This window comes from Cygnus atratus, chromosome 13 (assembly GCF_013377495.2).
Source record: "Cygnus atratus isolate AKBS03 ecotype Queensland, Australia chromosome 13, CAtr_DNAZoo_HiC_assembly, whole genome shotgun sequence".
NCBI lineage: Eukaryota > Metazoa > Chordata > Aves > Anseriformes > Anatidae > Cygnus > Cygnus atratus.
The window spans coordinates 15,509,889-15,528,607 of NC_066374.1; the positions used below are offsets into that span (position 1 = coordinate 15,509,889).

General features: G+C 34.8%; 1 protein-coding gene across 10 annotated transcripts in view; it reads right to left on the reverse strand.

Moving 5' to 3' along the window:
• Nucleotides 1-18,719, reverse strand: part of DIAPH2 (diaphanous related formin 2) — a 186,690-nt gene that overhangs the window by 155,287 nt on the left and 12,684 nt on the right. For 2 of the 10 annotated variants that reach the window (XM_050713503.1, XM_050713506.1), the window contains exons 2-4: nucleotides 12,308-12,484; nucleotides 10,794-10,898; nucleotides 500-639 (exon numbers count right to left, since the gene is read on the reverse strand). In XM_050713503.1, the coding sequence (XP_050569460.1) occupies nucleotides 500-639; nucleotides 10,794-10,898; nucleotides 12,308-12,484 (422 nt within the window). Of the gene's footprint in view, nucleotides 1-499; nucleotides 640-6,397; nucleotides 6,419-10,793; nucleotides 10,899-12,307; nucleotides 12,485-12,833; nucleotides 12,954-14,962; nucleotides 14,996-18,719 lie in introns of those variants that run through there. The other 8 variants (XM_050713505.1, XM_050713504.1, XM_050713511.1 and 5 more) reach the window with 8 other exon arrangements.

The following is an 18,719-nucleotide window of genomic DNA, read 5'->3' on the forward strand; positions in this document are numbered from 1 at the left end:
CAGGCAACTCATTTATCCTTCTACATTGTGCTGAGAACTACGTTTTGGTGCCAATAAGCATGCGGCTGTGTGTTTCACAGGAAGTGACTAATGGGAAAGAATCCCACATTCACACAAATTCTCTTAATCCTCAAAGTTATATCTGCCTACACCTCTGTGTACCCCCCTAGACCTGCAAAAAAAACCCAAACTGTTGTACCATTCGCATCCAGAGTAGGAACAGAATAAATCATTACAATCAATACAAATTTCATCCTCAAATTGCAGGGTGCAGATAAGATTTTGATATTCAATCATCCTATTTGACATCAACGTGTTATTGGCTACTGATGTAAAATGAATTCCCACCTTTAAAAGAAGGGATCTCAGAACTTTCAAAACCAAACCCTTTTAAAGCATTAATGAAAAGGCTCTGGCAAAAACAAAAATAAAAACCCAACACTACTTTATACTGATAAAGAAAAACAGCATGATGAAAAACAGAGCAGAAGTTACTTACCTAACTGGATTGCTGGTTAGAGACACTCTCAAAGACTCTAGACAATTAAGAAGCTTTTCTTCTGCAATTCCAGATCGCAATTCATGAATATATTCTTGTGAGGACAGTGTGCATTCATGCTTGCTGTTTTTCAGTCCACCCTATCACAGAAGAGAGACTGCTGCTTAATGGTCATTGTAGCATTTAAGTAGATGGTAACACATAAGCATGTCAGTATTTCCACATGAATTTTAATATCGCTGTTTTCCCTGTACAACTATTAAAGACACCTGCCTGATTTTTGAAAAATGTTTAACAGGTCAGATTTTGTATCACAAGGGTAAACATATTTCTGGAATCTTTTTCACTTCCTTGGAGAAAGTCCATGTACCACATGTTGGATATAAAAATGTACTCTTATAGTTCAATTGTATTAACATATTTGACTGCTTAAGACAATCTTATTTAGCATTTGCTTCACCATACTGTATTAGAAACCACCACAACTGCACTCTAAACCCCCACAGTTGTTGTTAAGCTTCTCTTATCATTCTCTCTTTACCTGTCTTCAATATTTGTTTTTATAGCTGCTTTACCATATCCTGACACTCAAATTCTCTCTTCTCCAGAAAGATTAGGAAATTAAGCCACTGAAGATGACTTTGAAAAGGAGCTGGTATCCACTAACTGTTAAATTGGTGTTTTTAAAACCATGCAAATATATGACTTAATGATTTCTTGTTGTAGCAGAACTCCCTGCTTGCTCACTAACAGAGATCCCTAGAGGATCTTATTCATTACAAAACAGAAGAATGATGTAGAAGATTTGACAAAGAGCTCGTCTCCCTGCTGTAGTGCTATTATAGAAGAATAACCATGTACAAAGGTATTTCAGTATACCTTTCAGTATGTCAGTATTTCAGTATATGTTATTCAGTTTTTAGAGCTGTAGCATTCAAAACCATGAACAGTGCTCAAAACATTTTACCAAAAGGTGCAAATAACCCTTTGCAGAGCTCTGATCAGTTGTAGAAAAGTATGCTTATCCTCAAAGTGTTCTTATCACTAATAGGCAGTTGTTAAAGCTCCTTACCTCTCTACAGTTGAAGAGAACCTGATAAAGTTGTGTCATGAGTGTAAAGGCAATATTAAAAACGTCTGACCCAAAAGAGGATTTGCATGTATTTGGTTTTACTTGTATCAGGAAGTTCAAATGCTGTAACCTCCCACTTGTGCCTCCTTCAGAAAGCTACACGTTTCATGAAGTTTGTTTTGCTTTATTTAAATTCGTAACAATCATTTTCCAACAATGACACTAAATATGGTTGTTGACAAAATAATGTCTTTTCTACATTAAAGTTAATGATTTTGACCTACATATATCCCAATGTTAATTCATATAACAACTATTAAAATGTTCACAGTATATATTCAAATATATACAACATCAACAAAACAACAATCTGACAGGGACTGTGAATGTATTAAGACAAGAGTGCTCTCACGCCTGTGTCAGCTTTCGAGATGTGGACATGAATAGTGCCTTTAGCTAGACAATGCATGCCAGTTACACAGAAAAGGACTAGGAGAGCGATGAAGATGAGAAATAGCATATAAAGGAACTATAGTCTGTCAATATCAACTTTCTAAACAAAGAAATGCTGTTATGCAAAACATACACTTGGCTTTAAATCAAGGAAGCATATTAGCACTACGTATTAAAAAATCATAATAGTACTGCAAAATCATTATTCTCAAAGTCCGTAATGTAAAGAAGTGGAAAACAGGAACAATTTCATGCAGTTCATTGCTTTGGATGGAAACCTGGAAAAGATTGTATGTGTTACTATCACTATCTGCATTGTACTAGATGCAGTTTTTGTCATCTCAGACGTTCCCTAAGAGTGTAAAAAAATACAGAAGCACTGCTGTAAGCCACAAAAATATATAAAGAGATAATGGAAGCTTCAATCATATGTCTTTACATATTAAGTTAAACCCTAAAAAAGCACTCCAAAATGCAAGACATATTTGGTTTTCAAAAGATGATTTCCTGTGTCTAGCCCTTCCACTGTAGCTTGCTGCAAACTCCAAAGAAGTACCTACACAGATGAGGCATTTAAGACTTTTTTGTAATGTTTTCTTTTATACGTAAACTTGGTGTGCTCTTGCTGCCTCTCTTTCATAGGCACTTAGGACATTAGTGAGGATCCTCTGTTCTATTTCCTTACTTCTGTAAAACTCAAGATTCCTTCAAAAACAGGTAAAATTTATCAACAAGTGAAAAATTGCAGGAATTGGAAGCATGATATCCTAAGCCTTCTTATCATGTTTTATGGAACAGGTGTACTTCTCCATTGTTGGCACGACTAAGCACCTTTAACTGCATGACAGTAAGAAACCATCTCAGCTTCCTTCCCCCCAACCCTTCAAAAACAGATTATCACTAAAAGTGGCTCAAAAAATCCATTCTCAAAGCCTTTTATCCAAGTACTCTAAGTCATACTAGAGAATTCTCAGCTTCTCAACAGGATTACTTCGTTGTTTTCTGCAAGCAATTTGTCAGTCTCATTCCACTCTTCTTTCCTCTAGCCACGCTAAACTCAAGTGCTACAAGCAGGTGCTATTTCTTTTGTTTCTGTATTAAGACAGTTTTATTCGAATGCTATATTTAAGTACTGCTATGCCTCTATATGGTTCATATTTTAATATATATATTTCAGTTATTCTGAAAGCACAGCCTAGAAAAAAAATGGAATACAAGGTCACAGTTAAGTATAGGCTTTACGTGAGAGCTTCTGGTAAGACCGAAGGCAAAAGTGAAGTACAAAGGGATGTCGATGGCTAGGTCCCACACTAGAACTTTCAGAGATTAAATCGAGCATAAGATCAAAGATCTTAGAAGTAACTTTACAACCAGTCACCTCACTATTACAACTAAGGTATATAATTACTCATTTATGATCACTCAAACGAAAGCTTGGACCACACATTTAAAATCCTTCTCCGAGGAAGTCAGAAGTTAAGTTTAAGGAAAAAAATAAGCTTAATGAAACTCTGGGAATTCTCACCAAAAACAATTGTATGAAAGAAAACCCAGCTTGCTTTCTCAAGAAGGGTAAATCTAATGAAATCAGCTGTGTGTTATACACATTTCAAGGTTTAAGGGACTCAGTAACAAGACAGATACCTTACAGCACAGAACATAACAAAAAATCAACTGAAGTATGGCTTTCTCTCTACATGTTTAATTATTCCTTAGAAAAACAGACAATAATTAAATATTTAAAATATTTTTATTTTCAGTTTCTTGTTCTACATTGGCTACAGGTGCTAGACAATAAATTCTTCCCCCGGTAATTTAGTAAATGTCAAAAGGGTCTTCCAAAGTGCTCACCTTCATACACTACTAAGGTTTTATCGCCAGAGGAGGCCTGTAAACAAGGTTAGAAGCCAATATCTAACAAAACAGGAACACAAAAAAGCATTTTAACCTTCATGAGGAATATGCCGGTATTCTCTCTACTCTGTGCTAAAGAACTATGAAGCACCCCTACACCAAACAGATGGGCTGCAACAGTTAAAATATGAGACCAGAAAAATCTGTACAAGCTGCTCCTCTTTGAGGCACCAGACAGATAAAACCTCATTGGTTTGAGGCTAAAGCTGAGTTCATCAACTGAAGAAGTTTTACCTATGTTGCTTCCATTAGACAGGCATTTTTTACTTCACAAGGAATGCTGGTAACCAGTACATTGACTAGAAATCTCACAATATCGTAAGTGGTCACTTCTATCCAATTCACTATACCTGTTACAGAAACAGCTGGTACCAGAATACTTATTAATGAAGTCAAAGTAGTAGCTTATATTCCATCCCCATCACCTCACACCAAATGACTGAACTGAAGAGTTTTTGCATACCGTCTATTAATGCAGTTCTATTGCTATGTCACGCAAATGAACAACTATATTTTAATTAGAGCGTAACAACAAAGGCAGGTAAGACAATGGAGGGGGTGCTCAGAGACCTTTTAAATCCTACATACTTGCAGCACATTTTACTCGGAAAAGCAGTGCCCTTGTTCAAGCTATGAGTAAAAATGTTGTATCATCTCCTGTACTAGAAGATGAAACTCTATATAACACCTATCCACTTCACCCCTTAGACACTAGCCAGACATGCTAACTCAACCCAACAAAAACAGAACCTAGTTCTACCTCAGATATCTATGTTAGCGTCTTACAGTTAAGCATAGCTGTGCCATTTCAATGCAGTTCTCTCTGCCTTTAAAAGACAAGAAAGGTTGCTAAATGGGCAGCTCAAATGACAAGCAGACACCAATGTTTGATGTCCCAAATAAAACTCAAATGAATCAAAGCTCCAGGTTCTCCAGGAACAAGCAAACCTCTTCTCTACAACTGTACTAGAACCCAACAGTACCAGCATCAACAGCATCAGCAGTCCAAAGTTCTCCTCCTTTCTAACCATAAAATCTGTAGCTTTTCAGAAAAGTAACTACATACAATATATACAAGTTTCAACCTTTTTGTAAACAAAGTGAACAAGACAGTTGTCAGTCATCCAGAAGGCTCAGTCTGCCTGGAGGCATGCTGGTCTGGAACTTGGGGAGCGGCAGGTGGATTTATTTTGTTGTGTGTTTATTTTCTGTTCATTTATCATTCTCCTTCTCAGAGTACAACACCAGTGCTGTCAGATGCACTCAATTTCCAACGGATGAATCCGATAAAAAACAAACACTGAGAATAAGCACAACATGCATTCTTTAAGCCATTATATGCATACATAAGCCATGCTTTAAGAGGGGCATTTCTTATTTTCCTAGTTACTTGTGCAAAAACATGCTTTTAATGCATAACTATTAATTCACAGTCTGACGGAGAAAAAGAAAAGGCATGCAGAAAATGACATTCTGGCATATTCTATTCCGCATATCCCAATTTCCTTTATAAAATAATCTCTTCACAAAGCAGCTGGTCGGAGCAATTCATATTACACGGAAATGACATGGGAGCAGGAATTATTTGAAACTGGTTTGAATGCACATTAATAAAAGAACCTTTGAGGTGATGATTTTTATGGTGTTGTTTTTGTTTTTTCGTTTTAACTACAAAATAGAAACATTGAATATGACCTAAGTAGTAAACCTCGCAATAAAAAATATAATAAACAAATAAAAAGCCTGCTTGGCTACAATTAAAGGCCACCCATAACTAAAGAGAACATCTTTACTTTCAGGCATTATTTAAATTGTAAATGTAATTATTCCCAGAAAGTCATTTTGATCCTTTTTCCTGGATTTAGTCCTGATAAAAGAAGTATCAAATACTTGTTTTAAGAAGTTAAATACTAATAAATTCAACCATGACAATATAAAACGCAACCAAGCACCTACTAAGGCAATAGCTATGCTGCCTATACTACTTAATTGACCTTCTGAATCCTGTGTTAATCCTATTTACACTGATATCCAGGAGCTGACATTTTCACAGGGAACTATGAATGTTAACAACTAAAACATTACAAAAATCCGCATCTAAACAGAATGAAAGAAGTCAAAGACTAATTTCAAGTTTCAGTTGATTGCCTTCAATACAAAAGCACGACAAGCCTAAACTGTATTGGTTGCTCATGATGAGCAGATGAGTTCTCAGAGTTGCAAGTCTCTTGAAATAGATCCCTAAAAACTTAAAATGGATCCCTTGGAGCAATAAATAATTTTATAGTGGTAAGTTAAGTCCGACTGTGGTCATAAATAATTATTCTGATGAAGTAAGGATGCACTTATGCCCATGGAACTTTTAAATCCATGATGAATGTCTAAATTATTCTAACCTACTCTCTAGAAACCAAAATGTATTTATAATAAGAAAACAAAACTATCATGTTCATACTCACCGGAACTTTACTTCCGACTATCTGCATGCAGTGGCCAGCCAAGAGAGGTTATTGTGTGAAAAAGATAATAATAATAATACATAAATAAACACAGCAAAGTACTTAGTAGGATGTAGCATCACACAATTTTTTTCACTTTAATCATTAGTAATAGTTACACTCTTATTATTTGATCAAAATGTTTAAGAGTTACATTTTCTCAACAGGAAAACAGAAGTTCTACTGTAAGAGAAAGAATTCGAAATTTTTATGTTCCACTGCTGAATCATCAGTATTTCACACATTTACAAACAGCTAAATATCTAGCCTGACATCTACCTCTGGAGAGATTAAGAGATATGCCATATTGTTAAAATTACCAGGTCAGACACTGTATATATGACACTGAGAAAACTACAGAAAAAAAATGTCATACTGATTTTCTTGTTTTTACAAAAATTCATTTACCACAGTACTTTTTATCTATTTAGATGATGTCATCATTGAATTTAATTAGATTTTCATAATCAAAAACATGGCCTACCATTATAAATCTAACTCATACTTCAGAAAACCTCGTGCTGTTTTTTTTTTTTTTTTAAACTGTTCAGTATGGATGCTTTTACATGGGTAATTAACCAGTGATTTACAGACTGACATTTTCTCTTTTTCACCATGGAACAGCAGGTCTGCATATTCATGAACAGGAAGTTGACTTCACACAGGATCAACACTTGGCAGAAAGGCAACACACCTCTGCCCTGTTCTACCAGTTTGTGTAAATGACCATGATCCTGTAAGAAATAGTACTATGGACTTCTGCCTAAACATTATAGGCCTTTTCTTGTCAGCTATTTGCTACAATCTGAAAGCAGCCCTTTTAACTGAATATCCACGTTTATCCAATTGATAGCCTGAGATGGTATGATTTTCTTCCAATATCTGAATTTGACGGTATCTGTTCAACATCTGCCTGTTTCATTTTCTACTTTTATCTTTTCCGTTACTCTTTTAGGAACTCTTTCAGAAGACAGTCCTCTCAAGTCTTTCACAATCACCTCTTTTCTCCTCTTACTGACGAAGCTTCCTCCAGAAGCACAAGATGCAACTGTCATCACCAGACAGGCAATCTTTCTTCCTAATTTACAACCTTCTCGCACCAATGTTCAAGTCATTCGATATGACATACGATGTCACCAAGATCAGTTCTGAAAAAGAATTCTGAGCCTTCACCATTTCCCAAGTACAATTTCCATGGTCAACAATGCTTCTCTACAAATGAGAGAAGAAATCAGAAGCCCAGATAATTACTTCACATCAAAGGATCCAGCTTATTCGCTTCCATCCTTCCTCTGTCCCCCAAGGAAAAGGAAAGGTTTTTTTCATCCTTTAAAAATCAAGGATTTCTTCTCACTCAGAACTCTGAGGACAGCAGTTTCAGAAAAGCATGGCCAACAAGCTGCAGATGGCACACAAGGCAAAGAATATGAAGCACCAATTTTTAAGTTGGTTAAGACAACATGAGCAAATGAGAGTGATACTTCAGATGAATGGAGAGATCTCAAAGGCTCTAACTAAAATGATCATGAGATAGAACTGGAAAAAAAGTCACATCAATTGTCCAGTGTGCTTCATGAGCGATGAGCTCTAAGCAGAAGAAAAGGCCAAAGTATCTTCAGTACAGAAAAGAAGAGAGATGAACAGTTATCTGTGACCAAAGAAAGGGAAAAATTTTAAGTAACATCATTTTTTATGCAGTCAGCATTTCCATGGAAGACAAAGCTGAAGACGGCCTGAGGAAAACAAAGCTTGCCAAGTCAAGATGTGGTAAAAATTGGTTAGAGCTTGATTTCAACTAAGTCAAATAGTAGTTTAGCCAAACAGAAGATGCAATTAACAGTGAAAATGAAGTTTTGCTTTATTATAAGATCCCAATCAATATTTTACAATTGAGTTCTACTTCATACATTTTTAAGTCAATTAAGATGCTAGCTATTTTCAGGCTAAGAAGCTACAGACAGGTCATTCATGTCTCTGAACAACCTTAAATATTCCATTCAGATGATGTGATTCAATTGCAAGGAGCACACAAAGTTAGACACAAGCCCTTTTTCTGTTAGAAAAAAATATTCTGCTTATCTATAGAACATCCATACTGGAGCTGATTTAAATTAAAAGCATATATTCATGCATTTTGGGATTTATTTTTTTTTCCAATTGTTAGTGGCAAATGTACTCCCAGTTGCTGCAGCTCATATGGTGGGCAGCAATGCAGTCTGTTAAAATTTTTCAACAGTTAAGACATGCCATGCTTTTCTTACTTTACTACTGTATTATGGTACTCAAGGAGTCTACATTTCAATACCTTTATATGCATGGTAGAGAACAATCTCCTAATTAGTTTTGGGAAAGAAATGCAAGTAGTTGCATTGTGAAAATTTCTACTGCTTCAATAAAAATATTTTTGCTTATAAAAAAAATTAAGATTATCTAGTAAAAACAAAACATTATAACACAATCCATAATTCTCAAGACAGTCTAGGCAAAGCATATTAACTGAAAATTTCATATTTACTGCATAAGCTTGAATAATTTTCTATTAACCTGTGTATTTAGCTAAACAATGCTTAACACGCTTGATTACTTATCAAAATTTGCAGTCCTTCACTCTGTCCTTTAAGGCAAATACGTGCAAGAACATCACTCCTCTTAAAAGGGTAATCACAATTTGCACATTGTAATAGAAACTTTTCCTCATTTAACTTTTTAATATTTAATGCAAAGCATTTAGGTTTAATAATTGCATGTGATTCTAGTTTTTTTTTCCTGAAGTTTAACTACAGCAAGCTGATTTTAAAAGTTAGAAGAAAAAAAAAGCTTACTGTGTCATTTGCAGTCTATTCTTACAGATTCACTAGGTAGACACCAAAAATAATCTTATTCTCCGCTCCATTTAATTAAGAAGCAAATTACTGTTTAATATAATGTTATCAGTATCTTGCAATCAGACTCCACCATGTAGAGCTGCTAGTGCTGTTGCCATAAGGTGTTTGAACAATTATTCCATACACAGGCTTCGTGTCTAGTAAGCTACTTTTTGCAATAAAAGGTTAAGTGTGAAAAAAGGATGAGATTCATCCTAATTTCAAAATAAAACCATACACATTATCTAATTCTATTGAAGAACCACGCTGATATCAAATCTGGTAACTTGAAGAATACTACTGTCCCTTAAATATGAAAAGCTAACCCCTTCCACCACTTGCCCCCAGTGCTGATAAGCAGTTCTGACAATATTGCAATTAATTCAGTTCCTTAGAATTCAGTAATATAGTAGTTCTTTGAAGTTCTATATGCAGCAAACAACGTATACAGCAACAATATATACAGCAAACAATGGCACAAATCAGGATACAAACTATTTCTAGTGAAATCACATCCATTTGCATTTGTGTTTTGTGCAATACTCATGTAGCCTTGTGATGTATTCTCTTATTACATAGAAGAACTGTATAGTTCTTTTTGCATATTGCCATAGTCATTTTTCTAACACAGAAAAAGCATTACTGTTTTATTTTATAACTACTTAATACTAATATTCCTACTACTGAAGAAAATAAATTGTAGCTCATCAGCACTTGAGACGATGTTGCCACACCCTAACAACTGTTCAAGCATATACTAGTTCTCTTACACTTATTTCTATTACCCCCAAATAGACATTTTCAAAAATTCTCCATGGAGATCCATCAACTAAGGGTTAATCAGTCACCTTTCAGTACAGACAATAGCCAACACAAATAAAAGGTCTGAAAAATACTTTTCTACTTGAAAACAGTTTCAAATGGTACTTTAAGACCATCTCTTCACTACAGGAAAGTGAAAAGACCATGGTACCTTAAGACCATCTTTTCACTACTTCCATAGTATATAAAATGATTAACAGAATATTTAACACAATCTTCAAGCCAGCTACATATTCAAATTAAGCTAAAATATTGACTTTATTTCTAAGTAATTTCAATATTGTGGTTGTCTAACACTGCAAATTGCACATCCAGTATGTATGCTGTTACTTAAATCATAAAGTCATGCTGTCCTTTCCAAGTACTTTTGGTTCAAAAAAAATCATACAAATTGCACAAAAATATTTTCTAGTTCTATTATCCATTACTATACATCAGTGAATTTGAAATTTATTGTGGTTTACAATGAAGCAGCACCTTTTCACATTGCCCAGCAACTCAAATGCAAACACTTCATACCCAGCTGCAGGAGTTTCGAAGTACACTAGTAAGCAGATTTTTTTTTCCCCTCCTATCACTCTTAGAAGGTAAATTCAAAAAAAAAAAAAAAGAAGTTTCATCACAAAGCTAAGCTTATTAGTTTCACTTGTTTGGGAGAGACAACTACTTACAGATTTGGCAGTTGCAGAAATGTACTGGACAACCATCTCACGTTTTGTGGTCAAGTCTTTATCTCTTAAAGGAGCTTTACGGTCTTCATTTAAATTCATGTCTTCCTGTAAAGAAAGAGACCATCGGGATTTTATTTAATATTTTTGGTTTTCCAATTTTTATACTTTTTTTCTTGTATAAAATGCTCATTTTTAAGCAGAAGTGAGTTTTTCCAGCATATCTGCTTTAGTCAGTTTAATTCTGATCTGATTTTCTGTCCCTTAAAGTGCCTGTTATTTTCAAGAGTTCGTCAAAAATATGATTGCATTGAAAGCAATTGCCATTAACGAAATTTTGCTCAAAAAATAAAAACAGATGACAATACTCATTACATAAGTATTAACTCTCATCACATTCCTGTGCCTTTTTTTTTTTAATAAGAACACAAATTTTATTACAACTAACAATGTTCCTGCAACATTGCTTCTACCCAGAAGGCTCAGATTATGTGTCAGCTTGCCACTGGGGTAGATGTATGTTCCAACTGATGTATTTAAAACAACCTTGAAAATCCAAATACCCTACTAGATATGTAATATGTATAAATGCCTACTTCAACTTAACAATTAAATAAAAAATGCAGCCGTTACTAGCCATGACTGTCTTGCCATTAAAAATCAAGGTTACATCAGATTAGCAGCTAAGACCATTCAATGCTACTGCAAGAACTTACTAGTCAATAGGTTTTTCAGAGAACCACTAGTCTCTGGAAGACTGGTCTATTGTCTCCTTCAATTAACATTACTTGGAAAAGTCAAAAAGGAATCCTTTAACGTAACAAGCAAATCAAGCAAATGATTGTCTTTCAAACAAAAATGACAGTCTTTCAAACGAGCTTCATTGAAGAGAAGAGAACTGTGCAATGGAATGGGACAGTTCTTAGGCCATGCTGGCTGTGTGGAAATTTATGACAATTTTCAAGAATGATACAGAAAACAGTACCTAAAGCAATCTCAAAAGGTTGCCCTTCCCGATGCTTTGTGTACCAACACCAATGTGCATGACAGAATTAGTACACATCTATGTCTAAAGTTTGTTTTATACTACTAATAGAAAGCATGCTTGTGAGTGGAACCACAAACCTTGACAAGTTCACCTAAGAAAAAATGGTCAGGATTATATAAAATTCAGCTTTGAATAATTATATAACTCAGAATTAATGGAAATTATTATTTTCCAAAGGTATTTACTTAAGTTTATTAAAAACAATCCCTCAACAGCAGCGTCTAACTATCACAACTAAGGCATACAGAGATTATCTTAATGAAATAATCCCCAGTTTCTCCCACTTTTTTTTCTCCTTTTTCCGTTTATTTTCTCTGAAGAAGTAGTCTAAGAAACCTGTATAGAAAGGATCCCATCACTCAGAGTTATTCAGCTGTTTACATACCAGAACTTCCAAAACAACATTTTAAACTTACTACTACATTAATAACATGAAAATCTCATAAAACAATTTGGCATGTCATCTTACCATCATTTTTTCAAAGAGATCCATAACTTCTTTTTCTGATAAGTTCATGCAACGTTCATCAACAAGTGCCTGGGAAAGTGGGATTTCACTTATAGTTGGTTGAGCATCGATAGGATGCTGAATAAGAGGTTTCTCTTTTTTCACTGCTGATTTTCTGAAGCTTGTTATTCTGTCACGCTGTAAAGATATCCATTTAAAAATAAGCAGAGACAAACAGAAACATATGAAAACAGAGACATTAACTCAATTACATGATAGTAATACACACATATTTTTAGTTCATCTCAGCAGCAGAGATAAAATTCAAACTACTTTAAGTAATAATTCTCTTACATTCAGAGATTAGTTTTCATAGAAAAAAAAAAACATTTCAGGTAGATTCACAACAGGTTACATGCAAATGCGATATGACTTCCTAACAGTTTCAAAAGCATACCATCTACATTAAATTCTTAGCATTTCAAAATCTCGAGTTGATCTTCTGTCATTACTCCCTAATTATTCTCATAGTGAGTAAACATGGTACCACAAAGGTCATGTCCAACGTTCCTTCACCTGAAGAGCTATAAGCCTTTGGAGGACAACTGAAAAAGCCAGCGTTGGGAAGGAGCCACTCAAGTTCATCAGGCTTATAAAAAAAATCCTGCTGAAGTAAAATAAAGTTCATAGAGGAATTAATGCTCCTAGTTCACAACTCCTTGAAGTGCTTTTGAGCACAGACTCCTGAAATTAGCATGTAATTTTAAAAAGCCAGGTAAAAGATTACTCACATAAAAGCAGCCATCCATAGTTAAATACACATAAAGGACATTAGTGAAAGCATACCATATAATTTGCCATGACATTTCACTGGTTAACATTGACTTGGTTTATGCCTTATACCCCTCCACACACACTTTTTTTTTTTTTTTTTAAGCATGCTTATTCCGTTAATTTGTTAATATTGGAAACAACCAACAAGCACACCTTCCTTATAAGGCCATTTGTTATTGTATTATTTAATATCTAACTCCATCCTAAATAGAGTTAGATACAGACTTAGAAATTTTTTACTTCAGTAAAACCGTCTTTATAGATAGGTGTATATATATACACACACATGTATGAACATACATATGAATGGAACGTTATATGTATAGAAATTTTGTAAATTAACTGTTTGCATCAACAAATACTAGTATATTTGTTTTAGGCAAGGAACAGCCTTATTAAGATGTGCTTTCATTTACCAGCAGCTTACGTAGGGTTACCAGTATCATTCATAGCATTTATTGCACTATCTATCAAGACATATAAAACAAAATTTATGTTGTCTATAATTAACATATGCGAGGTGTGAAAAATCCAAAGGACTATTTCATTTGTAGGAAACAGATTAATTTTAAATTAGTCCAATCTGGAAGGGAGAAATTTGATTAAGTGCTTTTGAAGACAGGCAAGAGCAGTTGTTCATTTATTTTTCCTGTTTCATTTTGTTGTGGTAGTGGTGGTTTTTTTGTTTGTTTGTTTCAGGGTTTTGTTTTTGTTTGTAGGTTTTGCTTTGAGATCCTATCTGAGACTGTTGTAGACTTTTGAACCAGAAGTATCCCCAGATAAGCTGCATGTCCTTTGAACTTTTGGGAAGTTATTTTTTTTGTGTTTGTGGTTTTGAGAGGAGTGGGTTTAGATTCTTCCCCCCCCCTCCCCCTTAGAAGTCTTACATTTGTGGACAGAAACACATTACCTAAAAGGATATTGACAATTTTTTAAAAAATGCAACCATTTTACGCTAATCACATTTTTCCCTCACAAGAATAGTCATGCTTCTTTGAAATTCAAATTAGGACATATCCTACTGAAAAGGCTACAATATGTAACATAATGCTGGCAAAACAACACCCAAAATTAACCAATATACATCAAATGCAGTTTTACTCCTCACTTACATTAAAGTGCCCTTTCAGCAGTCATGAAGAAGTAATTCACGATCAATTTCACTGTACTGTGATCCATTTGAAATACACATCATTAACAATAAATTTGTTTAATCAGACTGAGATGTAAGATCACTTTAAAGATATAAATGAATCTTACATATGATTACCAGGCACTATTTCTTTGCTTCAGGTATGTAAGTGATGACTAACTAAATAGCCAGCATGGCTTAACTATCATACATAGAAAATAGAAGTTGATAGTTTTACTGCAATCTATTTTGAAATTATGAAATAATATCAAGTATATGCAAGTATTCAAAATTATCTGCTTGGTGCTATTGAATACAAAGTTCCTCAACATACAGTGCACTATTATTAGCCAAAATAGTTCCACTTGAATCATGTAGTTACTAACTTCAAAGAAACACTGCAGACCCTTTACTGTTAAAAAGAAGGCCAAAAGAAGTAACACGAGTTACTTCCAGAAAGTTTAAACACATCTACAGTATTACCAAAGCATTTAGAACATGGTTAACGATAACAATTTGGAGAAGCATCTTTAACAACTTTTCTTCAATTGAAGTTACAAATGAAGGTTCTTAAGTATAGTAACTAATTTTTCTAAAACCCAACACTTAATATCCTTATAAGAACATGTTATATTGTCCACAACATTTGGAATAAAATAGCATGCAGTGTGTAGTTTTCATTGCAAATTAATATATTCCAAAGACCTTACCACATCATCTGCCAAAGTTTTTATTTGGATATTCTATTAAAAAAAGACACACACACAAATCAAAGAAACAAGGCAAAATTACCTACTGTTTTAGAGTAAAGTCTATATTCCATCTATCCTAACATTTAAAAAGCACCCAAAATTTCAGGAAGTGTTCTAACACAAGCACAACTACATGAGCATGGAACCTGATGTATATTATCAAAAAAGAACAGGCTTATATCCCCTCTCACCTTGTCTTTCAACCAGTTAACTCACAAAACTGCAGCATGTATAACTAACACCTCTACTATTTCGCAAAAATAAATAAATAAATAAATAAATAAATGCAATCTCTCTTTAAACAGCTTTCCAAGACAAACACTGAATAAGCTGAATAAGCAAATAGCTATGACAATCTCAGTTTTGACAGCTGTCGAGATTTGAGAGATGAGAATTTATTGTGCCCTAGCTTTTTGAACCTTGTATCATTTTAGCACTGTCTCATCTCCTAAATTCACCTCAATACTCTCAATAGCGAGTACCATAAATTGATTGAAGAAGTAATGTTAAAACCAGCCACTATTACCTATGCCTCCCTATTCTCACTTTTTCACTAACAGTAGTAAAAACCTGCTGATACAGATCACAAGTGTCATATCTTTATCCACAGCCAAGCAATCTTTATTGCACTACCATTATCAACAATCACATCAAGGAAGAGTAGGTTAACAAGCATTACTTAATTTACATCAAACAGTCATGAATAGGTAATGGTCTAGAACTTAAGGAGGAAAAAAAAAAGAAAAACAATTGCTGTATCTGAAAAAGTGCAGTAATGGGTGAATCACACAGCCCTGCAAGTCACTGGTTCTAACCAGCAATCCTTGGGCAGAAGGATTCTGTGCTCCTTGGTTATGCTCTCACCAGCCAAAACGTTCAAGGTGCTCAAATTAGTTCAATATTAGTGGAAATGAACTTATAACTGTTCAACATATACCATACAATATTTTATTTCCCCTGGTGGAAGATGTTAATACACAATACTGGTTTTAATTCCACTTTCTGTCTCAGCTACAGTTGCCATTATTATATTTCTGAAGACAAAGAAATGCACAAGAATATAGAAATACTGGAAGAAGGGTCAAGGCATGAAGGAGAGACAATAGGTTCACACTTCAAAACTTGAATGGAAATGAACTTTTTCCTCAGGCAGATAGTGACAGGACAAGGGGGGGAATGATTTTAAACTAAAAGAGGGGAGAGTTAGATAAGACGTTAGGAGGAAATTCTTCACTCAGAGGGTGGTGAAACACTGGCACAGGCTGCTCAGAGAAGCTGTGGATGCCCCATCCCTGGAGATGCTCAAGACCAGGCTGGATGAGGCCCTGGGCAACCTGATCTGGTGGGAGGTGTCCCTGCCCTTGGCTGCTGGAAAGAGACAGTAAGAAACAACAACAGAAAACTTGACACTGTAAGCACTGTTCAGCGACAGCTAAAACACCGGTATGTTAACACTGTTTTGAACACAAATCTAGAACACAACACCACAAGGAGTACTACAAAAAAAAAAAAAAAAAAAAAAAAAAAAAACTCCATCCCAGACAGACTCAGCAGAGACGGCTAGAATAAAATGTCTTTCTAGTCCAGGTATTTACACCAATCCTTCTCCTTCATAACTGCAACATCTCAAACCTCTTCCTTCCATTCTACAGTTTTCTAGTTTCACTGTGTAGATTTAGCATGGAGTTAAAAGAAGAATTAATACTCTAAACTTGAAATCAAAACTAAGATTTCTTTATTCCAACAGACTTTCTTAATGAAGATTGTTCATCAATAAGTCCAAGAGAAGTAAAATTCAACCATGATTTCAATCCAGAGACATCTACGTAAGCAAGAAGTTCTAGAACTCAGAATGCTTTAGCAATCACTTGTACTAGAAACATTCCCCCTGCTCTCCCTTTATTTAAGTACTGTCAATCTCTCCCAGAACCTCCAGCAGGATGATCTACTCCATCCCTACATTTATATCGCATTTGTCACTCAAAATCCTCTGGCCAAAATACTGAATACTAAAGCAAGATACCACACAACCTTTTTTTTTTTTTCCCCAGACATCAAGCCCACTTCTCAGAACTCCTTACGGTGCACAAACTATGCTGCTGCCAGTAGATACTCAAGATAAGCAACACATTTAACAGGTAGAAGTGAAACCGCAAGTAGCTGGAGGCAGAAGTAAGGTAGTTATATGCCTGTAGATTCTCACTGACACACAGTTTTGACAGTCTCTTACACTAAGAAGCAAATCACAATATCTTGTAACTATTGCTTTCAGACTGATTTAAGAACCTAAATGAAAAGTAGTTTACCTCCCTAGGAGAAAGCTTGAGATATCACAGTGTTTGCAGTCAGTCCTCTAGCATTAGTCTTTCAACCCCCTATAAAATGGCCAGAGCACTACAAGATGAAAAGAGATCAATCCTTTCCTAGCTTGTTGAAGACACAAACTTCCTGATTTTAACAGTATCTCAAAGGCAAAAGGTTTTGCAAGAACCTTTATGATTAAACATTTGCAAATAAAAGATATTAATGTTGATACATAAAACCACACAATTTAAGAGGTCAGCATATCATCTCTTTTCCTCCCTGCTTGTTAATATTAGCACAAAGTATGGAACTTCACCAATTCCTGCATCAAAGCACAAATTCCTACTGATTTACCTAAGTCTTTTCAGTGAAGGTGGAATTAAGTGACAGAGCTTTTTTCAAATAGAATGCCTTTCCATTCCACCAATAATTAAAAATATTTACTCCACCCAGTTTTAGTGTATTGCTGTTAGTCTCTCACTACAGACAAATCATAAGGCACTCCAAAAAAGAACAGCATATACTAATGCAATTGCACCACTCAATTCTTTTATCTTAAAAGGTCAGTTTCAACCTTGCTCATGTCCTAACAGGGACTGCAAAGAAATTTTTACAACAGCTCACTACATCTATTGGTATAAAGATCACCATTTCCTCACCAAAGCTCAGTTCAGACTACTGAAGTAATAATATCAACATTTAAAGAATTAAATGATTTGAGATGATTAGCTTTTAATGTTAAAATCACAGCAATTAAATATTTTTTATTTTTCTAATTTCTTTATTAGCAAAGCATTCCAGATCACATGGGAGCTGGCCACGAATTCTAAGTTGCAAAGATAACTCATAAACACTGTATTATATTTAAACAGTAGTTATCTGTGTTCAGAGCTGTTACACTCAAGATTCTCACTTTCACCACAAAAATAAAATTAAAAGCAACTCACAGTTTACCACATATATATAATGAAACAGTGATCAATCAGCTGGGTAGCTTCTAAACCTACAAGCAATTTTTACTCTACTGCTTGCCACTCACCAAAATCACAGCATGCTGTAATACCCTCTTCTGACCACAGGCTACAATTTCAGGTGAAGCAAACTGAAACTTCACCTTCTTAGTTTAAAAAAATCAGAAAGTCAAGAGAAGATGATTTTTTTATTTTTTTTTTTTGAATTTACATGGACTTCAATCCCTGAAAGAGACTTTGGAAAACTTGGCTCAATGAAAAGTGTTTAACTTATGGCCATCCTCTCAACCTGGTTGCAGGAAGCTCTCTGGCATTCCCTGATTACTGTACTTTCTTCCCACATTCAAGAGGAGACTGATCATTTAGAATTAAGCACTACTAGGAAAATAAGATATACAACTCCATGTCAAAGCCAGAAGGTCACCCAGGGTGGTCATTAT